Source organism: Cephus cinctus, unplaced genomic scaffold (genome assembly GCF_000341935.2).
Source record: "Cephus cinctus unplaced genomic scaffold, Ccin1 Ccin1_scaffold0457, whole genome shotgun sequence".
Taxonomy (NCBI): domain Eukaryota; kingdom Metazoa; phylum Arthropoda; class Insecta; order Hymenoptera; family Cephidae; genus Cephus; species Cephus cinctus.
Window position 1 is genome coordinate 1,055,527 of NW_014333134.1, and position 26,613 is coordinate 1,082,139.

General features: G+C 37.5%; 3 protein-coding genes across 10 annotated transcripts in view; 2 read left to right on the forward strand and 1 right to left on the reverse strand.

Moving 5' to 3' along the window:
- LOC107267876 (sodium-independent sulfate anion transporter) overlaps nt 1-13,159 on the forward strand; it is a 17,363-nt gene extending 4,204 nt beyond the window's left edge. The window contains exons 1-11 of one of the 5 annotated variants that reach the window (XM_015740043.2): nt 347-868; nt 6,871-7,049; nt 7,941-8,194; nt 8,393-8,594; nt 8,784-9,004; nt 9,086-9,257; nt 9,335-9,502; nt 9,644-9,805; nt 9,968-10,108; nt 10,744-10,889; nt 10,972-13,159. In XM_015740043.2, coding sequence (XP_015595529.1) covers nt 6,872-7,049; nt 7,941-8,194; nt 8,393-8,594; nt 8,784-9,004; nt 9,086-9,257; nt 9,335-9,502; nt 9,644-9,805; nt 9,968-10,108; nt 10,744-10,889; nt 10,972-11,346 — 2,019 coding nt within the window. In that variant the 5' untranslated portion in view covers nt 347-868; nt 6,871 and the 3' untranslated portion in view covers nt 11,347-13,159. Of the gene's footprint in view, nt 1-346; nt 869-2,603; nt 2,688-6,870; nt 7,050-7,336; nt 7,349-7,940; nt 8,195-8,392; nt 8,595-8,783; nt 9,005-9,085; nt 9,258-9,334; nt 9,503-9,643; nt 9,806-9,967; nt 10,109-10,743; nt 10,890-10,971 lie in introns of those variants that run through there. The other 4 variants (XM_015740046.2, XM_015740047.2, XM_015740048.2 and 1 more) reach the window with 4 other exon arrangements.
- On the reverse strand, nt 12,924-17,746 carry LOC107267877 (heparan sulfate glucosamine 3-O-sulfotransferase 6). Of its 4 annotated transcripts, none has more exons than XM_025085099.1 (5): nt 17,267-17,746; nt 16,232-16,390; nt 15,521-16,130; nt 14,928-15,418; nt 12,924-14,527 (listed from the first exon to the last, which is right to left on the reverse strand). In XM_025085099.1, exons 3-5 carry the CDS (start codon nt 16,021-16,023, stop codon nt 14,403-14,405), a joined length of 1,119 nt encoding a protein of 372 aa, XP_024940867.1. In that variant the 5' UTR covers nt 16,024-16,130; nt 16,232-16,390; nt 17,267-17,746; the 3' UTR covers nt 12,924-14,402. The 4 variants fall into 4 exon arrangements, with proteins under 4 accessions (XP_024940867.1, XP_015595536.1, XP_015595537.1 ...); XM_015740050.2 differs by lacking the exon at nt 16,232-16,390 and having other exon boundaries at nt 17,267-17,479; nt 17,560-17,745; XM_015740051.2 differs by lacking the exons at nt 16,232-16,390; nt 17,267-17,746 and adding an exon at nt 16,743-17,004.
- Nucleotides 17,747-18,360: 614 nt separating this feature from the next.
- On the forward strand, nt 18,361-26,254 carry LOC107267764 (splicing factor 3B subunit 3). The gene is made up of 13 exons (XM_015739824.2): nt 18,361-18,514; nt 19,061-19,538; nt 19,739-19,911; nt 19,988-20,484; nt 20,602-20,767; nt 21,020-21,188; nt 22,312-22,463; nt 22,716-22,871; nt 23,153-23,444; nt 23,535-24,201; nt 24,313-24,429; nt 24,609-24,987; nt 25,101-26,254. The coding sequence occupies exons 2-13, from the start codon at nt 19,142-19,144 to the stop codon at nt 25,587-25,589; spliced, it is 3,654 nt and encodes a 1,217-aa protein (XP_015595310.1). The 5' UTR covers nt 18,361-18,514; nt 19,061-19,141; the 3' UTR covers nt 25,590-26,254.
- The last annotated feature ends 359 nt before the right edge of the window (nt 26,255-26,613 follow it).

The window sequence follows — 26,613 nt, forward strand, 5'->3', positions numbered from 1 at the left end:
GGGGGGGGGGGGGGGAAGCGCCTGCTCACTTTTGCTGTAAAATATTTCTTGTCACGAAAATCTGGATATGCGTATTGATCGGATGTCAGATTAAGTCGTGGAACATTTTTTTTAGTGAATTTTTGAAAAATTTCGTAACCGTCAGTCGTGCAATTTTGTCAACGGTTCGGCAAATCATGATCGTTACGGCCCATTAAGTAGCCAGTAGCTTGCTATGTAAATAAGCCGTAAGTCACCGTCCTGATTGGTTTGTTCACCAATGACGTCAGAAACGGGGGGGTTGCCTCGAGATGCAAGGAAACACGTGGGGAACTGCTCTGTCGTTTATATGGCGAAGCGCGCACCTGCGTGAACTCAGTTTTCTTCGCGGTGGAGAATCGCGACGCGAGGATTCAAGCCCGGACGCTCCGTTCTGTTTCCATTCTGCAGCGAGAGTGCGAGGTGAGACTCATCGATCTAGGAAGAGATCATTGGGATTTTTATAGCTAGTGGAACCGTGGCGACCGACGTCTTGATCGAATCGTCTTGACGCCATAGATAGTCGGATTGGAACGTTGCGAGATGCTCGTGGGACTAATTTGTTTTGAAATAATTTTTTGAGTTATACAATTTTTTTTTTCGAATTTATTTTCATCAAACATGATCGTGAAGTGCAGATGATACGTAATAATATTTGTAGTGATAATAATAATAATTATACTGATAATAGATGGTTAAGTCGAATTTAAAAAAAAAAAATTTACTTCGGTATTTAACGTTAGGACGAGTTTGATATTGAGTTACGAATCTTTAGAGAGAAAAAATTTTTTGACTAAAAACGGTGGCTTCATCGTTAAAGACTGCGAGAAGGATCGATACGAGCTTATAGGTAAGAAATGATATTTTTAATTTTATCTTTTGAAGCTATCAACATTTATTTATTACTGTATTTTGCGAGCGTTAAGTGATATTGTTGTAGGATTAAGATTTGTACGACAATGTAGTTGTAAGTTTTATTGCATGCACATGATTAGTTTTTATATATACTGTTCATTTTATATGATTCTTTAATGTGCGAGTTATTAAATAAGATTTCACGTATGATACGTGATAAGATACTTCCGTTTTGAATTTATTGAAAAATCGAGAAAGATTTTTGGGGAGCGGGATTTTTTAATTTTTTAATTTTTGACTTTGTTTTTATTTAACGTCTATACGTATACCTCGATTTTGGAATAATTATTTATTCACGTGAATTAGCTGTTAGCCTCGATCGAATGCTCTCACAATAAGCAGATCGAATCGTCTAGATCGTAAATAATGGGCCGATCGAATTGCGCTGTCGATTCTTCTATTACTACTGTGCGTGACGCGTGGCGCCGTTTTCGTTAGATGCGAAATCAATGTCGAACACGTTGGCGTTTCTTCTAGCCGACAATGGACAGTCTTTAGAAGTCATTCGTTCGTTTCCGTGACCTTTCATAAAATTCAAGAACGACGCCGTGCGATCCTTGAACATTGATTAACGCGAAAGAAAGGAACGTAAAGATAAATGGAACAAATAGGAGATAGAAAGGACAAAAGAAATGCAAACGAAATTCCATTTACCTTGTGCGAGCAAATTCTAAAGGAATTATCGCCATTGTCTTTCGTAATCACTACCGTTACTGTTACAAGCGTAAGGTAATTGCACGAATCACAATTAGCATTTTACAAGCTCCGCATTGACTAGCGTCTATAACTATATACGCAATACCAATGCTTACGTGAAAACTTAACAAATTAGTTTTTGCAGTCATTGACTTTAGAAGATGCCAAGAATTTTTTTTTTACGTTCGCTCATTGCTATGGTAAAATCACTAGAGCGATTATGACTCAAACGACAGGGGATGGATGATTATAATGACGATTGAATCACTTTCAGTCGCTTTGATGTTTTCTTCCATATTTAAATAACACTGCACTGCTTATAGTCTAACGTTATGTGTTCTAATGTCAGTTCTCAGTTGTAAATATTAAATGTATCCCACTTGGTCTTGAGCACACATTTTTATTCTATATATACACATCGTGTAACTACGATCTCCTACGATACATTAATCCACTCGACAATACTTCGATCGAAGTCCTGCCGGAGTCATTACCAGTAAAATGATGTAAGATTATGAAATTGATTATTCAAATTTCCCGCTCATAGATCATGGCGTCTATAATTCATTGGCGTAACGGAAATTTGCTACGGTCAGCTATGAAAAATCAATGAATCTTTATCGAGGCCATTAATTGTGATCAAACAATGATGTTGGTCGTGTTTTCAATGACAATGAAATTCCAGAGAGGACGCTTAACTGGAAATGCCACGAGGGGAAGACATTTTGACTCGTGTTCCGTTCTGGTAGAAGACAGTTTGATTCGCGTTCCACTCTAGCAGAAGACAACAAACGCTGCCTGTAGACGGCAGTTGAATTAGCTAGTAACTGGCACATGTCCCCAATTGGGGATACAGCCGTAAGGAAAGGAAAGAAGGATATTAGTTAGTAGTCACGAATAGATATTTCGTTCGACTAACGTCACTCGCAATTATTTGTTTGTCGAGCAGCAATATTGACGGATGCTTCATCTTGAAAAGCAACATGAAAGTGCTCGTAAGTCTATCCTCAGCGTACGAATTGGTGGACGGCGGCTTTTGAAATCACCGAGTGTCGCAGGTTAGAAACGGTTGTAAAATTCCGATTGTGTAAATACTTATATTTTCCTGTACTTTTCACTTGCGTACGTTCAGTCCTTCGTCTGGCTGCTTTACTTGTCCTCTTGACTGTGTACTGTTAGTTTCCTTAACGATTCTTGGGATTCAGTGACAGTTTTCATGATATTGCGCCATCCTTTTTACGACGCTATTTATTCGTAGGGGCATTTGTATCGGGACTGTACGCTGACAGGGTAGGAAAGGCATGACGAAACGGCTTGATCGATGATTAATGATTAATACTATTTAACGAAATAATAACTGGTGGTACGATTGTGTTTAATCTTGATTTATTGAATGGAATGTTTTGCTTTCCTTTGTTGCTACTTAACGAATTATATCCGCGTATTATTTACTGTCGTATGGAAAAAGTACAGGAGCATTCGCTTCTTGTATTGATCGACGTGGCGCGCTACAAATAAAATCTGAAAAGTTACGAAACCCCCGCGTCTTACATAAAATAATAGGTGTTTAGTCATTTCAATATCTTCACTTTACTTACGTAACACCCGGTACGTAGCTCTATACCTAGATCGTTCCTACCGTTATGCACGTGACGCATCGCAAAACGCATAAAATCTTACGAAGTAAGGACGGGAGCTTCTATTCGGAATAGAGGAAATAGAAAAATAATTTATATTGAAAACAACTAAAACTTTCAACAACTCGACGTGCCTAGAAATAGTCATAACAGAAATATGTATTTCGATCGCCGTGTCTGACATATACTATACATTGACTATTTGCTTAAGAATATATATCTGATGTGCACGTGGAAACGAATTCCAGCCGAGTTAGATCGTTTGTCTGTGTCTCTAGAACTGAAAGTCTGTGAAACTTCTGAACATCGATATAATGTAAAATGTAACAGTCAAATAGAAGTCACTAAAAATACTCGGGGCTTAAACTGTTAATAAAATCGAATCAGACGTTGATAGCATGGATAAAAACGTTGTAATTCATATTGACTTGAAACTCTAAAGATAAAAAATTCTGATAGGATCTTTCAGCCTGTTGAAATGCAACATGTTAACCAATACGATTATTTAGGAGTAAGATTTTCCCAATCAAGTCACATTAGTTAGACTAAGAAATTTGTAAATAAGGCAAAAGTAGCGTCCGCTTCAATAATGTCCCTTACACTCAGGTTGAACGTATATTCTTGGCATGCTCTTCAAAAAGTATTTAATGCTCTGGTTAACTCTGTGTTATTATACTCTTCTTCGGTATGCCTCAAGGAACTTAAGAGAATTAGACAAAAAAAAAGTCCGATTAAATTTCTACGAAAGACTACTAAATTTATCCAGGAATACACTCGTCTGTGATATAAGATTTAAATGCACCTCCTACAACACGCTGTATACTAAAATGGATAATTGTAAAATTTTGAAAATGGAAGACCAGCGCATACCCAATATTTGCTTTTCAAAGCAATGCTCTATAGTAGACTCAAACGAAGCTCTTCTTAAATATCTTTTAAAAATGATGGCTCAAGTAAGATCGATCAACGAATATTTCAGCAGAATCATAAAATCCAAATATTATAATTTATTCGTCCTTATTCTCATTACTGCACGAAGCCGGATCGTTTATTACATAATTTGATGAAATCCAAGAAATTTGTAAGAAACTGAGTAAACTGGACTACCGTTTAAAGAGATTGACCGTTGTCACTTTGCATCATGCAGTATGGCAGTCACGATCGTTTTCACAAGAATAATGTAGGTTGCTCCAAATGGTAATAGCCGATCGAACAATAGAATTTCAAATGATGTCTCAGAAAAAAATAATTATCTTATTTTTAAAATTGCCATAAAAATGTATAATCGGTGCTTTGAATTTACCGCCAATTCGTACTTGGACTAGTTTATCATGGTCACGTTTCAAAATTCATCGTCAATATCTTATTCACTTCTATTTACTTCTCATATACCTGTATGCGTATGAGTGAAACGACTAGTTTCTTGGTACTGACAATTTCAATCAAAAATATCTCCTGTAGGCATTTTAATTGATTAAAATCTTCACCTAACCTCTTTGACAGTTTTAATATGCGTTCTCCTCGGTTATCTGTTTACCGTTTACTTCCAGCCCCAGGACGCGTTGCCTTGTCCTGCCGTACTGAAAAAATATCTATGTGTATCACGGCTGCTGACAATGCGTCAATCATTTCGAAGTTGGCATTATGTTGGCAATACTATACAGGATGATTCAGGAGTATCGCCTAACTCGAAGCTGATTACTACCGCAGACACTCTTATTCCCTATGGTATAGTAGTCCTGAATAACTCTGTATATCGATGACGTAGATCGATAAGGCCATGACGAGCTTTGCAGAATCGTCCTTCGAGACGAGAAGAATTGCGGTCAAATTTTACAGTCGCCATGATTATCCTTTCGATGGCCGCTGGAGAACGAGGCTTTGCTCTATGAATTTTTTTTTTCTTTTCAAGAAAACCGATCACAGCTGTGTCTAATTTTTGTGTTTATAAACCAAAAATTGTGTTTCGATTTTATTGATGCTGAATTAATCAGATGCTGACGTCACGCACATGGACGTTCGATTCGGTGGAGTGACGATGCTAAAATCGAGGGAAATTCTGATTGCGTATATATATACATATATATTGGGTAATACTTATATACCGAAGACGTCATCAAAGACGCAATTTCAATCTGTGCTATAAATTTCTTTCGCGAAATCAGGATTGCCCAGTTTTGCCATCACATGACAAACATGCGTTTAGACATCTGTTCTTTAAGTGATATTGTTATTCCTTACCAGGTAAGCGTAGTCCAGTATAAAGAGCGTAAAAAGTATCGCTCACATGACTCCAGTCTTGAGACTTCGACACACTTTTATATATGCGCATGAGAAACACGACGCTTAGGGAGGCCTCTCTGTAATTCTGTCTCTGACTCTCTTTGTCGTAGCCTCGTCTTACGGCACGTGGTCTTCGTGTATGTATATATACGAAAGAAATTGGCCGATTAATTCGATTAGTTATGATAATACATTTTTACGATAAAAATATACAGAGTGCATTTGATTTTTTGGATTATTTTGTTTTATCAAGTCAGAGGACGCTACCGGATTTTTTTAAGGTCGCCATTTTTTATTGGCTCGTTTGACTTGGCCTTCGCAATAAATATTAGAGATTGAATTCCTTCCGTATTCTGTGAATTTTTAGCCATTGCAATTTTGTGGGGATATTTTGTTTCACCTTTGAACTTTTCTATGGAATATTCATAAACGTTAATTCGAGTTAAATGTGGGTTACCAATTTTCTAGGTTATTTTTTTTTTCTTCTATTTTGATGACTCATAGATAAGCGGTACTCGATTTGCTGGCGGCCATGTTGCAGTATGGGTTTTCCGACTTTACGAGGCTTACGTTAATTGATTGGCATTTTTAATGGTCGATATTTTAGAGTTTATCGGTAAAACAGTGTCGAATGTATTTTCTTTGAATTTCGATGACGATAATGTTGATTAGCCTTTAATTACTTCCCAGCTATGTATATTGAATTGAGACGCGATGAAAATGAAAGAATGACGCGATCGAATAATTTTTTTAATTCACGCGTCATACATTTGTTAGGTACATTGAGAATTTTTGAAAATCCTTTTTAGGTGGCTTATGACAAAATAACGCTTATCTTTCACTTAAAAAGTGACATGCGTTACGTTATATGATTTATCAGATGAGAATCGTACGTAAATTGTCAAAGACCTGTGCAATATAAATTTATATTCATTTCAATATAAATAAAGGCTTAAACGACAATATTAATGGCAGATTCTCCATCGCGCAAGAGAAGAACGACCCGTTTTGATTGCTCTGATACAAATAAGTAGGGTTCATGGCCGAATTAATACTCCCTTCGTATTTCCCGCCTGATCTACAGTCACGAGACAATCGTAAATTGTCAATAGTGACGCAACAATATGGCGACCAGCGACTTATCGAAACGTCAATAAGCGGATTAAGAACTGTGATTTTCGAAGGTCGGGAGATTCGTTTTTGAAAATTTGTGTATAGAAAAAATATATTACAAATCTTTGAAGTGTATGTAAAAAATGATGAAAAACCTATTCATCCTGTGGCGGGAATTTTAAATTTACGACAATGCTCTTTTTTACAGAATGAAGGGTGACGACAGCGTAGGGGATGATGGGCTTGGTAAGGGCAATGGAGGATACTTGAATCATGCTCTGAGTAGATCACATGGAAGTCTCGATCTTGGCCATTCGAATGGATCGCAGACACTTAATAACTCGCATGGACCACATCGCGAGATACAAGGATCATCCGACTTCATCTGTAAGATTAAATAGCTGTACAGTAATAATAACATATAGATGGATATACTTTATTAGTAATAAAAATTTGTACCTATAGAGGCCTTTCTGGATATTTTTGAAATTATCCTAATGTCTTCTGCAGACAGTATCATGTATATTAGTGTGAATGAAAGTTTATTGGGTAAAAGAAATATATAGATATACATAGATTTACTAAATTATTTTGATGCTAGAATCGCTTTGCCTGGCTCAAATTGCCTGAATAAATATTATAAAATCATTTTTTTTTCTCGCACGCCTTAAAAGGATGTCACAAGAGTAAGTAAGAACAGACTGTATATGAACTGTATGTACAGTGCGACGTGATAATGCGAATGTAAACACGCAAAGCATTTGTGTCTCTTATTCAATTTATTCCTCAAGCAGTTATCCAATGAGATGAAAAAGATTACTCACTCTGCGTACACAGGTTACAGGTAGCTGCAAAAAAAAAGTACTTTTTACGATATCTGACATAAGAATTGTATTTCACATATACATAACACATGCGCACAAGATACGATTCAGAGCGCAGACAAAATTTCTATCTCATTAAATTAGCAATTCATATTTCTGTAGAGTTTCGATTCCAGTTTACATTTTCTGCGAGGAAACTGGTTCGCCTTCCGTCGTACTACATGCTAATTACATAATAAGGCGTAACTCTTGAATTAATGAGATTTTGCAAATGAATTAAGAAAAACGCACGAGGAAGAGATTGAGAGAAGAGAGAGAATATTAGCTAAAAAAAAAAAGATTTATTGTTTTACTATATTAAGAAAACGTATTTAGATTCCCTAAATTTGCATTATTTTCATTTCGCCTTGATTACGTGAATATTACTGACGAGGTATTCTATTATTTTCAACAGTGGTGGAGGAACCAGGGGATGAAGACGTGAAACAGAAAAACGGCGCAATCGACTCAATCGTGCGCTATGCGTCGCGACGCGCCAAGGCCGTTTGCACTAAGAAGACCTTGTACAAGAGACTGCCTGTACTGAGATGGCTGCCAAGATACAACGGGCAGGATGCACTAGGTGATCTGGTAGCTGGTATCACAGTAGGACTCACTGTCATTCCACAATCGTTGGCTTACTCGAACGTGGCTGGATTATCGCCTGAGGTTCGTTTTATGACTGGAATTGATGAGAGATAAACACTTAAAACTTTATGACAATTTGTATTTAATCTTGAAAAGATAATCCACGTAAATTTAATTTCCAAGCCTAATAAATCTTTAACGTAGGGTAGGAAAAGGTTATCTTTCTAGAGTTAAGGTTGAACATTGAATAGTATGTTTTACCATCTGCCTCTTTTGCAGTATGGATTGTATGGCAGCTTTCTTGGATGCTTCATCTACATCATATTTGGATCCTGCAAGGATATACCTCTGGGACCCACTGCCATAGTGTCCTTATTAACTTACCAAACTGTAGCCCATTTGGACTCACCTGCACAACATGCTGTGCTTCTTTGTTTTTTGGCTGGTCTCGTGGAACTACTTATGGGCGTATTTGGCCTTGGTAGGTTCGCAGCACTTGTAGTTAGAATCGTGGTTAATATTATTTTATAGCTTTAATATTATTTTAAGTAAGAAATTCGAATGAGACGCATCATGGCGGTACTGTGACTCCGCAGTAGTTATGCCTTTAAGCTAGTCAGACGGCGTCTGACTATATTGCCTTTATAAAAATTTGTTTTCTTCTTCTTAGGATTCTTAATAGATTTTGTATCTGGTCCAGTAAGCTCTGGCTTCACCTCGGCAGTGGCCCTTATTATAGTGTCATCCCAAATTAAAGATATTTTGGGTATCACCGCTCAAGGATCTACGTTCATACAGATGTGGAAAAGTATATCTGAAAATATTCACAACACTTCCGCTTGGGATGCTACTCTTGGAGCTTCCTGTATAGCTGTGCTTCTAATACTTAGGGTACATGTAATTTACATGATCAAGTAAAGAAAAGCGATAACAGTCGTATATAAAAATTTGGAATTTTATTAAATTACGTAGATCGTGGCTTCTATCACAGTCGGTCCCGAAGAAGAGGAACTACGTACAACGAAACACAAAATTGTAAATAAGATCTTATGGCTGACAGGCACCTCGCGAAATGCCTTACTTGTCGTCGTGTGCGGCATCCTGGGATACAGTTTCACTAATAACGCACCATTCAAGTTAATCGGTTAGTTTAATCTATGGACAAATCAATTGAGCTGTGTAGATAAGATTTATTATAAGTATATTGTTTGTTATCTTTAGGTCACATACCTGGTGGTATGCCTGCTGTACAATTGCCACCATTCGGATACACAAAGGACGGTAACACTACGGTCTCTTTCATGGAGATGTGTTCGAATCTTGGTAGCGGGATTTTGGTCTTGCCTCTTATCTCTCTGATGGAGGACGTTGCCATTTGCAAGGCTTTCGGTGAGAGTGATCATTCTTTTGATTTTTCTATGACTGTATTAATCATAGAATTAATTTATATGCTTTTAAACATCCACAAGAAACTCATTGCTCTTTATGTCAATCCGTGTACTAGAATTGATTTTAATTAATCATTTACAGCCAATGGAAAGTCCGTGGACGCTACCCAGGAACTGATAGCCATTGGAATGTCAAATATAGGCAATTCGTTTGTTCAATCCTTCCCCGGAACTGGATCTCTCAGTAGAAGTGCCGTGAATAATGCATCCGGCGTACGTACGCCAATGGGTGGCTTGTATACAGGTAAATAAAGAAAATCCGTGAATTAATTAACACTTAGAAATTTGTCAAATATCACAGTTACCGCAACGTCAGAATATCATTTTAATTATTAGCATACGCTTTGGCACTTTATGTAAATATTTGTTACTGAACATCGTAACACTTCTTTTTATTTGCTTACAGGTCTTCTAGTAATACTGGCACTATTGTTCCTAACGCCATATTTCAGCTATATACCAAGAGCCTCTCTAGCAGCCATCATCATTGCTGCTGTTATCTTCATGGTGGAAGTCAGGGTTGTAAAGCCAATGTGGAGAACGAAAAGTAAGAAGTTAATCTTTTAAAAAAATATTAAGTAACCATCAACCGAAACGGGTTTCTCGTCCGATAAGTGACAACCTCAAGAGATTCATGTGAACGACTTTTCCAATTGTTCAGACTGAAATCCATTAGTTTCATAACACGTTACATGATCGACCCACCTACGTATTATATATGCGTTAAGATCTTGAGTAAGTCAAAAAGAAAAGAGAGAGACCCCATATAAAATCGATAGCAAAGTGGAACGCCTGGTACCGCGTGACTAGCTGAAGGGCTTCTTGAATTTGAATCAAGGTAAACGACCGTTTCGGAATAATAACGATGTGCATTAATAAGTAATGACACGCCCGACTTGTGAAATTTCAATAAAAAGAAACAACGATGACATAGTCGTGAAAAGTCACGAGACTCATTTATCCAGTTTATACAGGATCTCCTTGAGATGCAGAAACCAGTTGCGTAATCAGACTAATTTATCAAATGTGAAATGTATACTGAATCACGTGCGTTAATATATTTATATATGCTTATTGTACATAATGTTTACCTGCCAAAAGTACACGTCGACGATACACGTGTCCGCCACTGCTGATGTTATTTGAAACACTTTTTATATGCTGGTAAAATCGTCTTTTCAGAATCCGATCTTATACCTGGTCTGGGTACATTCATAGCCTGTTTGGTACTTCAGCTGGAAATTGGAATTCTCTGCGGTATTGGAATTAACGTACTATTCATTCTGTATCATGCGGCAAGGCCTAAGATCTCTGTAGAGAAACTCCTGGTAAGTATATACATGATTATGAAAAAAGATAACTGTTTCCGTTCACGATTGAGTTTCAATTCTATAATATTTAATTTTCTAGACGTGTTGTGGCATTGAGTACCTAATGCTCACGCCCGATCGTTGCCTAATATTCCCATCGGTGGATTACGTCCGGAACCTGGTGACTAAGTATAGCCGTCGTGGAGGTAGCGTCGAGACGCCTGTGGTTATCGATTGCTCTCATATTTATGGTGCTGATTTCACGGCTGCTACTGTCATCGAGACTTTGACAAAGGACTTTGCTGCTCGAGGACAACCCCTCTTCTTCTATAATCTCAAACCCTCGGTGTACGCCGTTTTCGAGGGCGTCGCTCCTACTGACTTTGTCGTTTATTATACCCAGGAGGCGCTCGACGATCTGCTCAAGGAACGAGGCTACTTCAAGCAATTAAAACAAGACGTACCACCGGCATAGGACGTTTCTCAATATACATCAAGACGTCCAGTGGGCGTTACGATCCGTCCGAGTTCAGGGTGCACTCGATGCACGTATACAATGAACGGTATTAAATTTGTAAAGTTGTTAAAGAAAGGAAGTCCCTGTGGAAGAAAGACATTTTTTTCTCAAAGAATACAGAGAGAACAGCTTCCCGACATTGGAGTCTCTCAGCGCAACAAGTGGCTCTACGTATGGATACTGAAAAATGTCTTTTTCACAGTGTGAATCGTGAGTATTCGTGAATCTTCATGAAAGTCCGATGAAGACTTTATTTTCACGATTTTTGTGGTACCTGCCAAGTTCAGTACAAGTACACTTTGCTATTGATTCGCTTTGATTTGATTTACATTTGTATCCTGCGAACATATATCAATATGCGATTCAGATTGATTTATTCGTATGGCAATTACGTGAACAAAATAGAGTATAGAGAATAACTAGGCATGAAGCACGAATCAATTACGAATACAGTTCCAAGTATAGAAGAAATCGGTAATAACGATGAACAACATTGTTTGTTAGATAGGATGTAAAATAGATTGTTTCATGTCGATGGCAGATTTTGAGGGATCGACTTGTAAATAACATAATTTCATGATCCTACTGACGAAGAGGGTCATTCCTTTGAATAGTGTTCGAAGAGTATCGAAGGGAGGATTAATAATTCAATATAAATGAAATATATTCAAATGGGGAATAAGGGGTCATTCTTGCATTCTTCTCAAGCAATTTAATGTGACCATTTGGTCACTGTCGATAATAGCATTAGAAACGGTATATAAGATTCCAGCACAATTAGAGAAAAATTTAATTAATCACAGATGGATATATCGGTCGATGATGAATTGTATGAAAATGTAAAAATTTCAAGAAAACTCGTTAGTTTCAATGTCATTGGCTGATTCAACTCGTTGAACGTCTAGCGTGTAGATAATTCTAGCCGATGCTTCGAAGTAAGTTAAAAAATAGAAACAGAGTAACTATCGTAAGCAGTACTGATCTAAAGAATATTTATGCGTAAATTCTTTATAGGTTATATATAATTGTACATCGTTTATTTTATTATAGGTATCACTGTACTCTTCGTCTATAGTGTTTCCTTTTTTTTACATGCGCCATTATAGTATTTGAATATAACGTTACTCAAGTACTTACCTCAATTGATTAGGACGTCGCGACGCCCTTTGGCGTCACGTATTTATCATTTCTTGGCAGCAGTGTTTTCTCTTTCCATTGTCATAGCGTCAGCCGAGTGTCCTGTATAAATATAAATGTCCAAGTGTGCCCTAAGAATATACGGCAGAACGGTAAAACGAAAGAGAGATAAGAAAATTAAAAGAAAAAAGAAAAGTCCTGTAACACCGGGTGACTCTGGAGCATCGCGTGTTGCGTTAGAATTGCGCAAAATTGCTTCAACGGCAGCATCTATATGTATATATATATATAAATATTAAGTTTAAAAATACTGTGATAATTTTTGTATGAAAAGAGAAATCAAATAAAAGAGGGATAACAAAAAAAGAACTAAGCATATACAAGAACAAGATCGACGATAAGAATAAATTTACAATTTATGTCGACGATGTTGGGCCGTTACAATAAAACATTTAATTATTTTAAGCAAACGTCGCCGTGACGCTCTCTCGTTGTTCCTGTTACTAAGCGATTGAAGGGTATTAACAATAAGAATAAGAATAAATAAAAAAAAAATACAAGATAAGAAGGTAATTCGGTTAATCCTGTTACATAATGGGTAATCGAATAATAAAATGGCATGACTCAACCGATAGCTATTGAAAATGACCTGCAACCACATACATATTTCCGGTTTCCAATGTACTATAACAGCTACAAGAATAATAGTATCGAATCAAAAATGTTGCTTCTGATTAAACATAATCGTTATCAAGTAAACAATTATTGAGTAATGGAAGCTATATAATAATAATAAAAAACAGGTAAACTGATCAATTTATCGTTAATACAGTATATTTATAAATACGATATTGCTCCTTTTACAGTATACTTATTCTTTTAATCTTAATTTCATTTAATTAATTGTAATTACACGATCCCATCCGTCCTCAGGACTTCGTCTTACGGACGATTATTGTTTACACGTTACATGTATACGTATATATATATATCACTATGTATATAGATATATATCTTGAGCAAAAGCATCGTGCCGAATTTACTCGTCACATCGTGCACTTTCAATGCGTGCTGCACTTTTCGATGAGAGATCATTACAATGATCTTTCACTCTGTACGTATTGATAACGTGATATGCACTATCCCTCAATATCATTAATTATCGACATATTTATTAATCAGATTCTTTCTGAGTCGCATACATTTCGCAAAAAAAAAGAAAATATCTGTACACCTGTTACACCCATCTTTCATTTATATCATAATCCAATGAACACTCCTCAATTTTATTGTATATCTATCCTAGGTACTGCGACTAGAGGTACATGATACTTATTCTGTGGTTAGCGTCAACGTTTTGTACGCATAGAAATTGCATAGAAATGGCGCTAGTGATTTATAAAAGTGAACGACAAAATAAAATATAATCATAGTCGCGTATTTGTTTATAAGGTAAAACAGGCTTCGAGCTCTTCGAGTACTTATTACGTCGAATATAATATATGCTTATGGTACAGGTCTATATTTATATGTGTAACGAGGAAATTGATAACAGATTACCAAAATATATGCTCGAGGTTACTGGGAATTGCATAACTCGGATTTCCTCGTTTGTCGCCAATGAGTTAAAAAAGATAAAGAAATTATTACAAAGAATCATCGTAGTAAGCTTTTTTAAAAAATCAAATTAGCTAAGAGTATTATCTTGATAACTGGCAATCACTAATCGTTTACTATACAAATGTATATCGATAACTAAACCTTCTGCCAGTTAATTGTACAGTAATAATGAAGTATGCTAAAAATTGACTGCGTTGCATTGGGCTAGCTGTACGATATGTTTTTCTATTTTTAAATAGAGTCATCATTGGCCGTTACTAAGACCATTCAAAATCCATACCGGTCAACTGGTAAAAGCGCTGATTGAACGGCCTGTAGAAATCTCGTAACCGTTGTACAGCTGTTGGGTCGATATGAGGATGACTGCGGCCTTTGTTCTTCCCTTGAAATATACAAATGTTTTTGATAATATATTATCTTGTACATTGCTAACGTAGAGTATGGAGAATAATAGTCAAAAAAAAGAAAACGAAATTTAAGAGCAATTAAATTCTTTGAAATATCTTGTCCGGCGACAAGCAGACTCATGAGTTAATGTAAACCTGACCTGACTTCGTGAACATTGATTTATGCGACTAGTACGTATATCATACATACATATCATCACGTGCCATATGTAAACATATTAATTCAAGTACATGTACGCATGGACTCTAAAAGAGCGTGAAATCAGGCCAATCATTTTGATTTATTCATTGCGTATCAATGCCGATATCTCGTGTGTGCTTTTTTGTCATTTTTTTAAAATCATACTTCATCGCACAAGTATTTCGTGTACTTACCAAGACAGTGAGGCGTGGCTCGTTCCTTGGATTTTAATAGGCATGGAAAACCCTTGGTTGTATTAAAGTAAAAGTGTTTCTCGCATATAACGCGTTTCAGTCCCAGGAAGTCTTGAACTCTCGTGACCTCGATTACAGGATCGGCTATCAGACGCTCACCGGATACGAAGAGAAGCTGCGAGAGTGGAAAATACTGGAGCCATCTTTCCAAATGTCGGGCATAGACTCCTATCTTTAACGGGGCCCATGTCGTATCCACTACTTGTGATCCGTTGAGGAAGGCCAGCTCCTCGAATCTTGGCATCTTGATACGTTTGCTCTTGGCCTGAGTGTAATCGGAAATGGCTCTTGTAACCGGATCACGTACTACCACAATCAATTTAGTGCCTGGATTCATGTGCTGAACTCTTCTTGGCGCTTCGGCCGTTACGAAATAAGACGGTGTCTTCTCCATGGTGATCTGGCCGTCTAGAGTAGGCGGCATTCTGTGCCTGTGAGAATAAAAATATTCCTTGTTATAAATAATTAACAATACTTATATTATCATAATTAATTTTATAATATAAATACATTGGAGTTACAGTTTTACCAACCTGTACCAGTGAAAGCCTTTGGCATAGTGATGATCAAAGAAATGGACCTCTGAACCTGCTGCTTGGATATCCGGATGCAAACGTAGGAACTCTAATAGAGCCCTAGTGCCACCCTTTTTCACGCCGATTATTAATGCGCTTGGTAATTGACGACTTGGAGTTAAACCCTGCTGTCGCATTACGTGATTTTTGGGAATTACGTCTATGGCGTCTTTCAGAGTTTCATTGTTCGTCCATAATGGTACCACCTGGACCTTCGTGATCCTTGGATCGAGACTTGCGATATTATTTAATGGAATTTCTTCGACCTTCGCTTCAACAATGTTGTGGCTATTCGACGTGCCATTCAATTCCGATACTGGCTTTACTTTCTGCAGTGTCATTCGCCTTGAAATTCCTCCGAAGAAGCAGGAACTGTCGTTCAGGATGACCCATACCAGTATCAGCAACAGACAGCTAACCACGACTACTCTCTTTGTCCAAAAATACTTCCGCAATTCCATCCTGCCTTATCTGGCTCAAGATCTTCCGTAATTCGCCGGAACTTGCATTTCGGATGCTCACGCTCAGACTTCGTCTTCTCAAGACGCGTTTAATACTTGATTGACATCTGTAAATTAATAGTTGACTCATTTTAATCACACTTGTCAATGACAATCATACATGTATCTGTATACATAAATCATCTGCTTAATTGAAATGTCAAGCTACCGCGATGATATGACCAATAAATTATTGGAATCAAGATTAATCATTATCGAGCATTTTTTTATTTAAATTATTAGATTGGCGTCTACGGTCGGTCTGTGATGTTATTTTCTTTTCCAGGGACTATCTTCTTATGGATGTCAACGTATAGGAGTTTTGTATCTGGAATTGTTATGGTTAGGTTAGGTTAGTAACAAGCAGGCAACTGTGACAGCAATCGCGCAGCAAGGCACTATATATGAATTGTCGGCAAAACCGTAGGAATATGCATCCTCATTTGTTGCCTTATTAGCACCAATACATGGTTCAAACATTAAGCAGCAAACTAATTGCATGCAAGACTTGCAGTGTTGTTCTATTCTCTAAAAATTAATCAGTGACTATTCACTGATGATCAGTCGAAATTTAAAGTGAAGCACTGAAAACTTATATGGAGGTGGCACTCGCTAAGAAATTCCTAACAAATTGTTATTTTGTTTAAGTAATTATTTTTTCTACCATATTTGCAACATACATTTACAACAAGAGCAGCACAAATGAATCTACTTTGCTTGCTGCAACTATTGCCGAGTTTTTGCTGAATATCTGCTGGCATTATTATCTTTGTTTCTATTTCAAATTTCAAGCACAGTCTCAGAAAACCTTTACGGAAAAATATTTCAATTTTTGCACAGACACGTTGATTTATGTGGGTAAAGTTATCTCTCGCGCGACTTAACACTATGCGATACGTTGATTTACTGTCAGTTACAAGAAACTTCCTATATGCAATTCCAACCGACAATTTATACTATGATAGTCATATCATGATAATAGTTTACGAGTGAACAAATAGTTTATAGCTAGGAGTATGACGTCAATTGTCAATGAAAATCATATAAAAATGAAAATAATACAGAAGCGGTTGGTAGAAACAGATAATAATAATTCGCATTGTTGCCTCCCGTTAGATGTATAATAACTTGTTAATTCCAACAGGTTCTGTACTTTGTTGAATTTTGATTACAGTATAAATTTCCTTATTCTATCTATACTCACAGCTGTTTGTGATAATGTTTAGACAGACTCCAGCGGCGCCTCTTCGCGCCATCGGATTTTGGGATTGACATTCATCTGTCTGGTATCACACCACGTTAACAAGTATTTAGAGACATCGGTTTGTCAAAGGAAAACACATTTTTACACCTTGTTATCAGACGGTATGCCTCTCAGATCGATAACGCACGGGGTAGACACTGGGGAGAGGCGTAACTGGGAATAACAAACGTTGATGAGAAATGTGAGTTGCCAAATTGTGTGTTACGATATTTTAGGGGGTCTTCTTGTATTACTTGTCTTTGATCTTTATCTTATCATTAGCTTCTCATTTCTTGTACTTTGCGCGGAAATTCATTCAACTTTGTACGGATTGAACTTTTATGTCAAATTTCACGTTGCCTGTCGCGATGTGGTATATGGGAATACGTCAGTGGTGCACTCTGGGTTTCGATTTTGATCCTTTGTAAGTTGATTTTAATTATATATGATATTAATGGATTAAATATACATTGATAAAGGTTAAAGAAGAAGAGAACATTAATAAATTAGAATCAAGAAGTGTAGAGCTTGATCAAGTTTTTTTATTATTGAACTCTTGAAGATTGAGTAAAGTATTGCACGTGTTGTGTAAAATTAATTACATATAGAAAACTTTAAGGGTTTTTCAAATAATTTACAATGAGGCAAGTGGCACAGATTTACAAATATTTTTTATAGTTGCAACAATATTTTATAAAAGTAGTTGAACGATATATCGATACATGGTAAAGGCGGCCCCCTCCCATTGTTGGAGCATTGTTACCGACCAAGTTCACGGCTTCTTTTAGAGAGACGTTGATTGGTCTGAATATTGAGGCGGATATTCAGAGAACAATTTTTATATTTATTATTGTATCGTGAATATGATTAAGAGTTATTATAAACGCATTTGTTCAAGCCATTGTATCAGAATTGTATAGATCAACTCTTATGCTAATTTTATTGCTAAATTCTTTTTTTTTCGTTTTAATTCCAACGGAACTGTCACTTTATATTGTCGCCATGGAGTTACCCATGATCAACCCGTAATAGCGTTGCAATACGTCACATCCAGGACGCCAAGAAGATCATGCGGTTATTTCCGGGTTGGCAACCGAAAGATCCATTTCCTTCTTGCGAGCGCGTGAGAAACGTTGTGTTGCTGCTTATAAGATTGGTGAAAAATCCGCGGGCATCGGCGGATTTTGACGGCCCTCAATAAGAAATCAGGTAATATAACATAAAATGAGTGTTATTCAGGAGGTGTGGAAGTTAATTTTTTTATTTTGGTATTTAACGGTTGTAATAAATAGATGAGACCGGCATCTACGTATAGGTAGACATCTTGGGATGCCCACGACAAATTGTTTAATTGAAATGTGTAATGTTCTTAGAACAGTTACTTTTGAATAGGAAGCAAATTATTTGTTTAGGAATAATGAAATTTTTAGGTCGATTAGTTTTGTTTTTATACTTTCCGAAATGCACTGGCCAGTACTGCGAGCATGGTTATGTCGCACCCGATTGCGTGCGGCTAAACATGGACAACCATAAACGTAGTCATGGCAGTGAATTTCAGAACGTATTCGTGATTGTTGGATTTATGTATGTACCAAGGAATTGTTGTATTGATTGTTAAATAACAGTTTTTCATGCTCCGATTAAACTTCTATAGTCCCATTTGTTGGGAAGAAATATTATTTGCAAGCTTAATTGTGGTCTTCATAATTTTTTTAATTTAAATTTGAGTAAGAGCAATGAAATATTTTGTTACAGGATGACTGTGTGATTGATCCGTGTGCCAAGCACGGAGAGGACTGTTTCTATACTTAATGATCGAACTTGAAATAATCAAAAATGTATTTGTACAATTTGACACTGCAACGTGCCACAGGCATCACACATGCCGTGCATGGAAACTTCTCAGGAAGTAAGATGCAAGAGATCTTGGTTTCCAGAGGAAAGTCCTTGGAACTTCTTAGGCCAGATCCAAATACTGGAAAAGTGCATACATTATTGACTGTTGAGGTTTTTGGAATCATAAGATCATTGATGGCCTTCAGACTTACTGGTGGAACGAAGGATTACATAGTTGTTGGATCCGACTCGGGTCGTATTGTGATCTTGGAATATATTCCTGCAAAAAATGTTTTTGAAAAAGTGCATCAGGAAACCTTTGGAAAGAGTGGCTGCAGAAGAATTGTTCCTGGCCAGTATTTGGCTATCGATCCTAAAGGACGTGCTGTTATGATTGGTAATGTATTATTTATGTTTTCCTATTTGATACATAATTTTATCGATAATTGAGTTCCAAGTGATGATTTATCAGTCCGTGTTTCAACTGATAACCTTGATTATAAAAATTCTGATACTGATGGTACTTCTATGCTTCAGCAAAAATCCTGAATTATAACTTCAAAAATCATCTAATACAATTTGTATTTGTTCATACAGGTGCCATTGAAAAACAAAAGCTCGTTTACATTCTAAACAGAGATCCTGAAGCTCGACTTACAATTTCCTCACCATTGGAAGCTCACAAAAGTAACACCCTAGTATATCACACTGTGGGTGTAGATGTCGGTTTTGAGAATCCAATGTTCGCATGTCTTGAAATTGACTATGAGGTATGTTCTAACATTTAAATTTCAAATAAAGTATCTGTTAGTTTTCTTCTATGAAAAACAATCTTGTAATTCTCAGGAAGCTGACAGTGATCCAACGGGCGATGCTGCAGTCAAGACGCAACAAACCTTAACCTTATACGAATTAGATCTTGGCTTGAACCATGTTGTTCGCAAATATAGTGAACCTCTAGAGGAGCATGCAAATTTCCTTGTGTCTGTTCCTGGAGGAAACGATGGACCCAGTGGTGTACTTATTTGTTCTGAGAACTATTTGACATACAAGAATCTTGGAGATCAGCATGACATCCGCTGTCCAATTCCCAGGCGAAGAAACGACTTGGACGATCCTGAGCGTGGAATGATATTCGTCTGTTCAGCGACGCATAAGACAAAGAGCATGTTCTTCTTCCTGGCACAAACAGAACAAGGAGACATATTCAAAATCACATTAGAAACAGATGAAGATATGGTGACTGAAATCAAATTGAAGTATTTCGATACTGTACCTGTTGCAACAAGCATGTGTGTTCTGAAAACTGGCTTTCTATTCGTTGCTTCTGAGTTTGGAAATCAGTGAGTATGCTTATCCTTTTAGATAAATATCATTATATCTACATCTGAATGAAGTAACAGTTGTTACGACATACTCCTTATCTTGTTACCATTACTTTATGATTGTTTCTTTTTCAGTTACCTTTATCAAATCGCTCATCTTGGAGATGATGACGATGAACCAGAATTCAGTTCTGCAATGCCTCTCGAAGAGGGAGACACATTCTTCTTTGCTCCAAGACCACTACGTAATTTAGTGTTAGTCGATGAGATGGACAGCTTATCTCCTATCATGACGTGCCAGGTAACAGAATTGTTTAATAATTGTATCTCATTGTCACCACAAAACAAGGCATCTCCAAGTAGAGGACTGATTTATTGCGATCTTTTCTCTGTGATGTGATGCGAGAAAAAATATTCTTTGTCGCCTTTAATTTGTTATTGCAAATTGAAGTGAACTCAAAGAATGACAGCGTCATCAGTCAGAGTTGAAATTGATAAAAGCAATATTTTCAATTAATACTTTCTATTACTTATTGATTACTATTCTCATCAGGTTGCTGATTTAGCAAATGAAGATACACCTCAGTTATACATGGCATGCGGAAGAGGTCCTAGATCTACGTTACGAGTATTACGACACGGTCTTGAAGTTTCCGAAATGGCGGTCAGTGAACTTCCGGGAAACCCGAATGCAGTCTGGACTGTCAAAAGAAGAATAGACGGTTAGTTCGCTACATACTGGTCCTTCCAATAATCACAATTCATTCTTTTAAGTATCACCTTTTCCCTACGATCCTGTATGACATCCTGAATTTTGAAAATCAAAAAAAAAATTCCGCCATATCCGGCCATTCTAGAAAACATTCATAAAACTCATTTCCATTATTTTTTTTAGGCTTTTGATTAAAAATCGCAATACACTTATTCTTTTTCTTTTTGTTAAAAGTAAAACTCCATTTACAGTTTTACATAATATTCTGAGAGGATTCTATTGTTATGGAAAACTACACTAGTGTAACGTAAGTCTATGATAGGAAGAGTATATAGTCGTCGTCCTACATGAGAATTCTTAATTATATAATTTTATACATATATTATTTATCCATGATAAAGAATTTTCTAACCAAAATACTGAGATCCATTTGAGTTTCATGTCAGACGACAACTAAAGTGCGCCATAAATGAATTTCCAACAATATCCACAATTAAACCATTAATACGCCCCAATTGATTATATAACGGTATCATCAAAGAGTTAATCTTTTAACCAAATACAAAATGGAGAAACGCGTCTCATTAAAAGTCGCACAACGGCCAAAATTGCATTTGAAGCTTTAATAACAAACACGACCAAGTTCTCGTCGTCCCGCGTGCACGTCATTCGCTCAGCGTGAAATAGACGCCTAAAAAAAATAAAGATCAAAAAGAAAGCAAGCCGAATGTTAAGTAAATGATGATAACGAACCTGGTGGCTTGATACACTCTTATCAAACACCAGTTCTCTCTTTCAGGCTGCCTGCGCGCTATTGGTTGACTGACGCGGTGCTGAATGACCGAAAGGTAAGGACTCTGTACGATTGTCTCGAGGAAGAGTCGACGCGCTTCAAAAGAATAAAAAGATAAAAGATAGTCCAGCTTCACAATGAAAAAAAAATAGAAATGAAAAAAAGAAAATTCAAACAGAGACAAAAAAAAATAAAGACCCTTTTGCGCGCATCATACGGAGAAACTTACAGGAACGCGACGCACGGAATTATCTATAAATTCACTACCGCCCCCATCTTAGGCTCCATTATTAATTACTTTCTTTGATAATCTGGACGAGTTCTTTGATTTCGGTTACAGAGGAGTATGATGCGTACATCATAGTGTCCTTCGTGAATGCCACTCTTGTGCTTAGCATTGGCGAGACTGTCGAGGAAGTGACAGATTCCGGTTTCCTTGGTACTACGCCGACGTTGAGTTGTTCTGCTCTTGGAGAAGATGCTCTTGTACAGGTAATTAATGTTTTACATTATCACTATATTATGCACTACGGTATCTCCGGCGCCTGGTCCTCCACGCGTCGGTCGCAATAACAGTGCTAAATGAATGTTTTGGCTATCGCATCGTTGGAGTATTTAAGAAATTTGCTAAATATTCCTGGTATTAAAGCCGCGACAGAATTATTCCTCGGAAGCTATTGATTGCAACAGATCAATTAATTCCGGTTGATTATTCATTAATACAGTTTTTATATTTGGTTTCAGGTGTATCCTGATGGTATTCGGCATATTCGAGCAGATAAGCGTGTCAATGAGTGGAAGGCACCTGGCAAGAAGACCATTGTTAAATGTGCAGTTAATCAGCGTCAAGTTGTAATTGCACTTACTGGAGGGGAGCTTGTGTATTTTGAAATGGATCCCGTGAGTGTTATTTATTGTCGAGTAATCGTGATTATTTAATAATTACGATAAACCGCATTACTTGTTCTCCCTGCGATCTTCGTCGTGTCGTTGAGGATGTAAGATATGCGAAGATTAATTAGCTATTGTCGCCTTTGATCGGTAATGATTATCGGTTGAAGTGAATCAATAGCTAACAAGATTATCAAAATACTGCGGCGTATCGAAACGTGGATTTAATAATTTACTGAATTGAATGGTAAAATTGAAAGTTAGTGATTGGAGTATTTATATGATTTTAGACGGGTCAACTGAACGAATATACGGAGAGAAAGAAAATGCCGTCGGAAGTAATGTGCATGGCACTTGGAAATGTGGCTGTTGGAGAGCAACGATCCTGGTTCTTGGCTGTTGGTCTTCAGGATAATACTGTCAGGATCATCTCACTGGATCCTTCAGATTGTCTTGCTCCGAGGAGTATGCAAGCGTTGCCAGCCGCTGCTGAGAGTCTCTGTATCGTGGAGATGGGTGCTAAGGATTCCGATAATTCAGAGGACCTGGCACCGCAGCAATCCAGTCTGTATCTTAATATAGGTAGGTTAATCCTAATTCTGATTGATTATAAGCATCACGTGGGGCTTTGGATTATTTTAGTGTAATAATGATAATTAATTACTTGTTTAGGCTTACAAAACGGCGTATTACTCAGAACAGTATTAGATCCTATATCCGGTGACCTCGCTGACACCAGGACCAGGTACCTGGGTTCACGACCTGTAAAACTATTCAGAATAAGAATGCAAGGGAACCAGGCAGTGCTAGCTATGTCAAGCAGATCCTGGCTGAGTTATTATTATCAAAATCGTTTTCACTTGACGCCATTGTCATACGAAAGTCTGGAGTTTGCCTCCGGGTTCAGTTCTGAACAGTGTCCTGAGGGTATCGTAGCCATCTCCACGAATACCCTTAGAATTTTGGCTCTGGAGAAGCTCGGAGCTGTCTTCAATCAAGTCAGTTTCCCCTTGGAGTACACTCCCAGGAAGTTCGCTATTCATGCGGATTCTGCGCACCTGCTGCTCATTGAAACCGAGCATAATGCTTATACGGAAGAGACAAAACAGCAGAGACGCTTGCAAATGGCTGAGGAGATGCAGGAGGCTGCTGGCGCTGAGGAAGCTGCAGTTGCACGTGAATTGGCTGAAGCTTTCTTATCCGAGGAACCCAACGAGGCTGTCTTCGGAGCTCCCAGAGCAGGTCCAGGATTGTGGGCTTCGCTCATAAGGATCATAGCACCCACAACTGGACAAACGTTGGAGTTGCATCGTTTGGAACAAAACTACGCTGCCTTATGGTGAGCGAAATTTTTATTCGACAAAAATTCTTTTTTATATTTATACCATGTAAAAAACACGACTTTGAACGTATAACCAGTTAAGTTTAACAAGACTTTATTTATGTGCAGCTTGGGCTTGGTGAAGTTCGCTAATCAGGGAGATCAACAGTTTTTAATTGTTGGCGTAGCCAAGGATTATCAACTCAATCCAAGACTTAGCAATGGCGGCTTTCTTTATACTTACAAGTGAGTTTCTATTTAATATAAAAGTAAAGTATATGCAAAAAGCGTAATTGTGTATGATGACAAAATCACACTCTCTGACTATTGATGAGAATCCTGCAGTACTGACACGCGTATCAGTATAATAATTAATTTCTTTGTTATTGATTTATTATTTAATGTGATATCTTTGTCTCTTGCAGAGTGAACGCAGAATGTACAAGTATAGAATTGCTGCACAAGACTGTCCTAGACGAAGTTCCATTGGCTATATGTTCCTATCAGGGTCGTGTGTTAGTAGGAGTCGGCAGGATGTTGCGTCTTTACGACATGGGCAAGAAGAAGCTCCTGCGTAAATGCGAGAACAAGCACATTCCCAACGCCGTAGTATCTATAAATGCTGTTGGTCAGAGAATATACGTAAGCGATGTCCAGGAGTCGGTCTACGCAGTCAGATACAAGCGGCAAGAAAATCAATTGATAGTATTCGCCGATGACACTCATCCAAGATGGATAACAACCACCTGCGTATTGGATTACGACACAGTAGCGACAGCAGATAAATTTGGCAACATAGCTGTGGTAAGTGTTAAACACCATAACGTATAAATGCAGAAAATATATCTCATATTAATAATCAAAAGTGTATACGGCCAAAATTGTAAATATTCATGACTGATTCATTTGTTATTCAGATTCGACTGGCCAGCGGCATTAACGATGATGTCGACGAGGATCCCACCGGTAACAAAGCTCTGTGGGACAGAGGTTTATTAAATGGCGCCAGTCAAAAGGCAGACACAGTTGCTTGCTTTCACATCGGCGAGACTGTCATGTCCTTGCAAAAGGCTACCTTAATTCCCGGCGGATCAGAGAGTCTTGTTTATACAACACTAAGCGGCACCGTCGGCGTCCTTGTACCGTTCACCAGTCACGAGGATCACGACTTCTTCCAACACTTGGAAATGCACATGAGATCGGAACATCCGCCACTCTGCGGCAGGGATCACCTATCCTTCAGGTCATATTATTATCCCGTGAAGAACGTCATCGACGGCGACCTCTGTGAACAATTCAATTCCATTGAGCCTGCCAAGCAAAAGAGCATCTCCGGCGACCTGGAGAGGACGCCATCGGAAGTCTCGAAGAAGCTAGAAGACATTCGAACCCGTTACGCCTTCTAAAATGTCTCTGGATCCGTTGACGTTGCGAAACTAGACTTACGGTGTGTTCGTGAAATCATTAATAAATTAAATGAACAATTAAATTCGCACTTTTGCGAGCCAAAGAACGTACGAAGTAAGATTTCCATTGATCGGACATGTATTTATTATCAAACGACCTTTCGTTTTCAATAAAAACTACAGTTAAAGGAAATCAGTACGATCTTGCGTTAATATCTTGTATGACGGGTGACTTAAATGAAAGTAGTCACAGGTTACCCGTGATTTCATTTAATAGTCAGAAAAATGAAATTGACCAAATAGTTACTCTCATGGAATTCCGATGTATCGAAAAATACAATACAATTGAACATGTATTAAACATATGTTGAAACATGCTCCGACATAATATAACCGTGCATTGTAATTTGGATGCATCTGTATTTCAGGAGAATTTCATGAAATTTCATTTCAGTCGTGTGGTACGTTCGGATTTTTGACAATCAGGTGAAATCACGAGTGCCAATACTGTGTTCGGATCAAAAGTATATTTAGCTGCTATTTTAATCTGAGCCTACCCAGTGTATTTAAACGATAAAATAGATTGTTATACATTCGCATAAAAATCGTGTGCACACTCAGTGGCATAGAAAATTATAATGACAAAGTAAAATGATTTTTTATTATTTCAACATTGTTTTAATTCCGGAATACATACGTTGTTTTAACCTCTTACAAAAATTCTAATGGATTACGTCCACAGTTGCAATACGTTAGTTACGTCCACATGTAGCAATAATACAAACCCTGTTACTGAAAAAAATGGCAGACTTCAAAGCAACTATAGTGTGATAATACATGTACGTCATTACACGTTCCGTATAAACAATTCTGATAAACGCATAATTAATGATCTCGTTAGCGAGACGAATTGCTGCGATGAAAATCAACCCCAGTAATTCGTCTCGCTCCTCACCACCCCGTATACAGAAACAGTAATGCTTTACGAGAGCATTAGCATTTACAGAGAGTTTTGATACCGTCT

Bases quoted from the DNA above. Each gene is read 5' to 3' on its own strand.
- LOC107267764 (XM_015739824.2), top strand. From the start codon at position 19,142: ATGTATTTGTACAATTTGACACTGCAACGTGCCACAGGCATCACACAT. The intron at 20,485-20,601 runs GTGAGTATGCTT...TTTCTTTTTCAG, and splicing joins GCTTCTGAGTTTGGAAATCA to TTACCTTTATCAAATCGCTC. The intron at 22,464-22,715 runs GTAATTAATGTT...ATTTGGTTTCAG, and splicing joins GAGAAGATGCTCTTGTACAG to GTGTATCCTGATGGTATTCG.
- LOC107267877 (XM_025085099.1), bottom strand. From the start codon at position 16,023: ATGGAATTGCGGAAGTATTTTTGGACAAAGAGAGTAGTCGTGGTTAGC. The intron at 15,419-15,520 runs GTTGGTAAAACT...TTATTCTCACAG, and splicing joins AAAGGCTTTCACTGGTACAG to GCACAGAATGCCGCCTACTC. The intron at 14,528-14,927 runs GTAAGTACACGA...GTATATTTCAAG, and splicing joins AGCCACGCCTCACTGTCTTG to GGAAGAACAAAGGCCGCAGT.